The following is a 7,018-nucleotide window of genomic DNA, read 5'->3' as shown; positions in this document are numbered from 1 at the left end:
CTGAGCAATTTAGTTGGATAGCACAGTATTAATGTCTGAAAATAAGCTGCTTTAAAGTCAGCATCAGCCTTAAACTAAATCTGCCTTTACTTTTAATAATATTTCTGTATTTATTTCAGATTTAGTCAGTCATACACTTAGTTCTTATCAGTGTTTAAAGGAGGACATGTTAAAACGCTGTTTAGTCAAAGTTAAACATGAAACGTCAAAGTTCAATACAAGTGGCCCTTCGAGGGCCACCATTACACCCATGTGGCCGTCGGTAAAAAATGAGTTTAACACCCTGCTCTAAACCTTTCGGGATTGCTATAATTAGGCATACCAACAAGACAAAACCCTACACAGYCCAAAAATCCAAATTCAACCTAAATTTACCTATAGGCTACAACTTCAACAACTCAGTAAAGTGTTTCTTTTTTGCCTCAGTTAAAGCCTTCAGATTACCTGTCAACCTTCAGCTACGTCCACTAAACCACTCACTCAAGCCAAACACATTCAAACCAGGAAAATGACATTTCACTTACGGTCGTTGCAAAACGAGCCTCCATAGGACGTCATCGTGCAGTCACAGGTGAAGCCCTCCCACTGCTGGAGACACACCCCCTGATGGTAGCAGGAGTCCTCCGTACAGGTGGTACTGGGTCCTGCGTGGGAGTAATATATATAGCRTTAACATTGTTTCATCAGTTTGCTTTGAAATTTATTTTCAAAAAAGATTAAAATGTAAAGTACATGCATATACCATAAAGACCAGACAAATTGCAGTTCAGAGTTTGCAGCCTCAGTCATTTGCTGCTTTTTCCTTCGATTCTAACTAATTGCTTGCTGAAATAACCACAATTTTCTGAAACTGCAGATGTCCTCTGCAACTTTCTTTTTGTGGTAGTATGTAATTTTTCACCTGAGGAGCTTTTAATCTTCTGCTTTGCTGTGAAGTTATTATCTTCCTTGTACTTCACAGCTAACTCATCAACATAACCTGTGTCTACCGCTGCCTGGAATCCTTTTTTTATAACATGCGCAAACTGAGCAACAAAAYGGACAATCAAACTATTGGACTTTGAGGGGTGGGGACAACTCCTTTTCAACTGTTTTGTATTTTATGTAGACATGGCTGCGTGAGCTCGTACTGGACTCTGCGCTCCAGCTTCTAGGTCCTCAGAGTGGAGCGCATCATGGTGCTGTTCAGCAGTGGTTCCCAACATGCCTCAGAGTGGACAGTGGGGGTCCACAGCCTTGTCTGCTCAGAGGTTGTGAAATTATAAACATAGTATGCATATATAAAAATGAAACTCAACAAAACAAGTCCATTTAAATAATTAAAACTATGTTAATCTTGTTTTGTTTTTGTTTTTTTTGTTGTTGTTTTTTTTTTGTAGATTTAACACATCTTTGGTAGAGGTGCGGCATTGGATCGACTTCCTCCATTCCACTAGGGGGCTCTAGGGGGTTGTTTACTTTTGTTCTGAAGGTGTTTGTGTGAATATGAGTAATGAATCTTCATCTCAGAATTCATTATATGAGGCTTTCCTTCATATATTTAATTGAGGATATTTAGCAGAGGATGAAGTCAACAATGCACCATAAATGTGGAAATAATGGTCATAAGTTACAGTTGTCCTTTTCAGCTGAGTCAACTTTCAAACTCACTTTCATGCTATACATAAAAATAAATGAATAAATAAATAAAACAAAATATTAGTATTTTCTGGTTGCAGATTAGGTAAATGAACGTTGTCATTTTATTTTCTACATAAATTATGATGTAAACAGTCTTGGTATCAAAACTATTTTATGACTTGGAAATTATTTCTGGGAATTAAATCATTTTTAATGAGAAAGCAGATAAGAAGAAGGGTTTTCTCTGGTAGCATATAGGGCAGCTCTCCCCCTCCTGTGTGTAGCTTTAGCTGGTCAGTCAGCTGTATGATGGCCAGTAGCCTAATCTTTTCTCTCCAAAAATAGATTGTATAATCTGTTTAAAGTTTTGAGGTAAACATATTATTTAAAAAAAATCTCCCCGTGGTCACATCTAGCTACTTTTTTCAGATATTGCTTATTTTGAAACAAATGTTTCTGACAAGCTACAAAAGTTAGCAATCAGTCAAATATGCATTTTACTGCAGGTTTTTTAGCTAAATAGCCAATATCAAACTGTCCGTTTTTTGACATATTTGAAGAAATGTATTAGTCATTTAGAAACTGATTTTAAAAGCATCACACCATTTCATAGTTTTCCTTTTTAAGTATTGATTCTTATAATCTATTGTTTGACTATTGTTATGTCTTGATTAAAACAACTTTAGTTACAGGCCTGAAACAAAATGACAACACATRATAAAAACCATTGATGACACATCATGAAAGGTTTTTTTGTATGAATGTCTGCAATTCAGCCGTAGGCCAGTAGTGGGTGTACCAGGCACTGAAGAGCCATGTATTTATAAGCCGGGACTTCAGGTTTTCTTGGAGCTTCATGCCTGAACAGACAGCATTAAACCACCGTTCACTYCAGTAACTGGTGTTGTATGGTCCATTCTCTTCACATTTTAATCTATTCAACATTCATGTGGTTTCATCACGATTTCAGTTAACGAACACTAAATTTTCTTACATATTTGTGTTCTCTCCGTCTTCTTATGAGTTTTATGCATCAATATTATTATTAAGACAACAAGAATATAATTTTATAGTAGCATGTAATATTTAGGCAGCAGCAATGCAAGTACTTTCTTTTCTAAATTTTGATGCATGCATTTAAATATGATAATACATTTAAAGTTTGTTTTATTTTAAATACATTATACTGTGGTGTTTTTGCTCAACATTATACCATAACAATCTCCCATCAGCAGTGTTCCAGACTTACATGTCACTGGCACACTTATTGTGTGGAACCAGACCATTTACCCTTCAGCTAACTTCAGTGACCACTGAACTTACTTTAACAAAAGCTCCMAAATGGTTTTCTCCTCCCAACATGGACAGTCAAAAACCCTTTTCACTTCCTGCCAAAAGCMAAAAGGCAACAATGTTTTTGACCACGTTTGTGTGAGCACTTTTTTCATGTTGTAAAAGTGTCTCATGAACCAGTCAATGGATTCTAATAAAACTCAAAATAATCATTGAACATACATCTACAATTCATTCATCTTTGAAGTCAACAGAACTCAAGAAGCTGTAACAATTGAGTAGCTGTTMCAAAATAAATGGCAATAAAATAGTTAGTTTTTGGGGTACATTTTCACCAAGAAAGTCCTTTAATCTACTTGTTTGGTCCAGACCAATAGCTGACTTTATTTTATTGTTTGGAGAGGTTTGCATTTACACTGTGCTTTTTTGCAAGCAGACTATAATTTATAAACAAAGCCACATGGGTGACAGTTGTTGCTCCCATTGAACAGAAATGATGGGGGTTGTACAGAGGCAAGACCCAGAAAGAAAATGGTGCTATTACAACAGCTGCAACCCATCCATCCATTATCTTCCACTTTATCCGAAGTCAGGTYGCGGGGGCAGCAGCTTGAGCAGGGAAGCCCAGACCTCACTTTACCCAGCCACCTCTTCCAGCTCTTCTGGGAGGACTCCAAGGCATTCCCAGGCCATCCGAGAGACATAGTCTCTCCAGCATGCCCTAGGTCTTCCTCGGGGTCTCCTCCCAGTTGGAAATGCCTGAAGCACCTCCATAGGGAGGCATCCAGGAGATATCTTTACTATATGCCCAAACCACCTCAACTGGCTCCTCTCTCGATGTGGATCGGAGCAGTGGCTGTACTCTGAGTCTCTCCCGGATAACTGAACTTCTTACCCTATCTCTAAGGGAGAGTCCAGCTACCCTGTGGAGAAAACTCATTTCGACTGCTTGTATACGTGATCCTGTTTTGTTTTTTTTGGTCACTACCCAAAGTTCGTGAACAAAGGTGAGTGTAGGAACACAGACTGATCTGTAAACAGAGCTTTTTTCTTACAGCTCAGCTCCCTCTTTACCACAACAGACTGGTCAGTACAGAGTCAGCAAAACTGCAGAAGCTGCAMCGATCCGTCTATCAATCTCACGCTCCATTCWTCTCTCACTTGTGAACAAGACCCCAAGATACTTGAACTCGTCCACTTCAGGCAGAACTTCACCCCCAACCAGGAGAGGGCAATCCACCCTTTTCTGACTRAGGACCATGGACTCAGATCTGGAGGTGCTGATCCTCATCCCAGTCACTTCACACTCAACTGTAAGCTGAAGATCCTGGTGATRACGCCAACAGAACCACTTCATCTGCAAACAGCAGARATGAAATCCTGAGGCCACCGAACCACTCCCTGGCTGCACCAAGAAATTCTGTCCATGTAAGTTATGAACAGAATCTGTGACAATGGGCAGCCCTGGYGGAGTACAACTCCCACTCTGAAGTGTCCAACTTATTACCGGCAATGTGAACTGAACTCATGCAMTGCTTGTATAGAGACTGAATGGCCCGTAACAATAGGGCCACAATCCCCTAGTCGCATAGCACCCCYCACAGTGTACCTCGAGGAACATGGTCAAATGCCTTTTTCAAGTCCACAAAATACATGTAGACTGGATTAGCAAACTCCCATKACCCCTCAAGAACCCTAGYGAGGCTAAAGAGTTAGTCCAGTGTTCCACAGCCAGGACAGAACCCACATTGTTYCTCCTGAATCTGAGGTTTGACTATTGATTGGACTCTCTTCTCCAGTAACCCTGAAAAGACCTTACGGGGAGGCTAAGGAGAGTGATGCCCCTGTAATTGGAGCACACCCTCCAGTCCCCCTTTTTAAAGAGAGGAACCACCACCCCAATCTGCCAATCCAGTGGCACTGCCCCCAATGTCSACGCAATGTTGCAAAAGCGTGTCAACCAGGACAGCCCCACAACATCTAGAGCCTTGAGGAAATCAGGGCAGATCTCATCCACCCCTGGAGTCCTGCTGCCGTGGAGCTTTTTAACTACCTCAGCGACCTCGGCTCCAGTTAAGGCTCCAGCATGCTGCTGCCAAACTGCTGAAATCATGCCGAACTGTCGCAGTTTCTTGACGAAAATTGCGTCACCTCTGTTCGCATTGTCGACATTTCAGCACTTCTTGTTGCAACCCAGGGGTCGAACTTTTCACCCCCCTCCACATAAGAACACATACGAACTATATGGTGTGATTGGTCAGAAGTTTGTGGGAGTGGAACGTGCTCAGATGCTGCATTTGCTTCAACCACTTGCTTAAAAACAGAAAGAAAAAAAAAGAAAAAGGTGACTGCTTCCAGAGCCAACTGTTGTACCAGGAAGCAGCGGATTATAAAGACAGTCAAATGGCCAAAAACTCATATAAGGGGATAAAACAGACATTTTTCACAGTGGAATCTGACTGACAAAAACTTTGGAGCTTAATCCTGGACCACTTTGTGGATAAACAACATTGACTGATGAGTCTCTGACTGTTTTTACACATTGGACTCCCCTGGGAAGAAATCCCATGCAGTGACTTACGCTGCAGCRGGAGGGGTTTCCCAGGAGCTCGGCTCAGGGTGTCTCAGGAACTATGAAAGGTCTGTGCRAAAACGAACGCCGAACAACCACGTGAYGGCGCGTTGACCGGTCGGCCACTGAGCGAMCATACTGCCTGCTTYATGGACCGACCAGTCTCAAAGTCCTYAGACTCTGCTTCYTCCAAAGAAGGTGGGATTGAGAAGGTCCAAGAAGTATTCCTTCCACCTCCTGCTGACATCAATGGTTGAGGTCAACAGCACTCCACCTTCACTGAGCACAGTGTTAGTGAAGTGCTGCTTCCCCTGCCTCAGCCGCCGGATGGTTTGCCAGAATTTCCTCGGAGCCAATCGAGAGTCTTTGTCCAAGGCCTMACYGAACTCCTCCCACAACTGAACTCTTGCTTCAGAAAGGRTCAGGGCTGTGGCTTGCCAATACTCTTCAGCTGCCTCCGGACTCCTACCAGCCAACAAGGCCAGATAGTACTAATTTTTGAGCTTGACAGACTCCCTTACTCAGGGTGTCCACCACCGAGTTCGAGGATGGCCAACRTGAAAAGCACCAACAACCTTGCAGCTGCAGCTCAAGGCAGCAGCTTCAACAATTGAGGTGCAGAACATGGCCCACTCAGACTCAGTGTCCTCTGCCTTGGCTGGGWTGTGGTTGAAGTTCTCTYGGAGGTGTGAGTTGAAGATCTGTCTGACGGTTTCCTCTGCCAGGCATTCCCAGCAAAGCCTCTCTACACGCTTGGGTTTACCGGGTCTGTCCGGAATCTTCCCCCACCATCTGATCCAACTCCGTACCAGGTAGTGATCAGTTGACAGTTCAGCTCCTCTCTTCACCCGAGTTTCCAAAACATGTGGCCGCAGATCAGATGACACGACTACAAAGTCAATCATCGATCTGTGACCTAGGGTGTCCTAGTGCCACATGCACTTATGTTGGAACATGGTGTTTGTGATAGACAATCTTTGACTAGCACAGAAGTCTAACAACAGAATACCGCTCAGGTTCAGATCGGAGAGGCCGTTCCTCCCAATCATGTCTCTCCAGGTCACACTGTCATTACCCATGTGGGCATTAATGTCCTCCAGCAGAATAAAGGAATCCCCAGCTGGAGCACATTCCAGCACCCCCGCTAAGGACTCCAAGATGGTTGGGTACTCTGAACAATCATTTGGTGCATAAGCACAAATGACCGTCAGAGCCCATCTTCCCCATCCGAAGGTGCAGGGAAGCTACCCTCTTATTTACCGGGGTAAACTCCAATGCACAGGCAACAAAAACAGACCCACACCAGCTCGGCGCCTCTCACCATGGGCAACTCCAGAGTAGAATAAAGTCCAGCCCCTCTCGAGGAGATTGGTTCCAGAGCCCATGCTGTGCATTGAGGTGAGCCCAATTATATCTGGCTGGTACCTCTCAACCTCATGCACAAGCTCAGGCTCCTTCCCCATTAGAGAGGTGACATTCCATGTCCCAAGAGCCAGTTTTGGTAGGCCATGGTCAGAATGCCAAGGTCTCCGC

At 43.3% G+C, this 7,018-nt stretch overlaps 1 protein-coding gene across 3 annotated transcripts in view; it reads right to left on the bottom strand.

The window, feature by feature from the left end:
- LOC106532321 (neurexin-2) overlaps positions 1 to 7,018 on the bottom strand; it is a 135,628-nt gene that overhangs the window by 110,918 nt on the left and 17,692 nt on the right. For all 3 annotated transcript variants that reach the window (XM_014028353.1, XM_014028352.1, XM_014028354.1), the window contains exon 5: positions 525 to 644. In XM_014028353.1, the coding sequence (XP_013883807.1) occupies positions 525 to 644 (120 nt within the window). The remainder of the gene's footprint in view (positions 1 to 524; positions 645 to 7,018) is intronic.

Source organism: Austrofundulus limnaeus, unplaced genomic scaffold (assembly GCF_001266775.1).
Source record: "Austrofundulus limnaeus strain Quisiro unplaced genomic scaffold, Austrofundulus_limnaeus-1.0 Scaffold751, whole genome shotgun sequence".
Classification (NCBI taxonomy): Eukaryota; Metazoa; Chordata; class Actinopteri; order Cyprinodontiformes; family Rivulidae; genus Austrofundulus; species Austrofundulus limnaeus.
The sequence above is the reverse complement of the archived record's forward strand: the minus strand, read 5'-3'. Positions and strand labels throughout refer to the sequence as shown.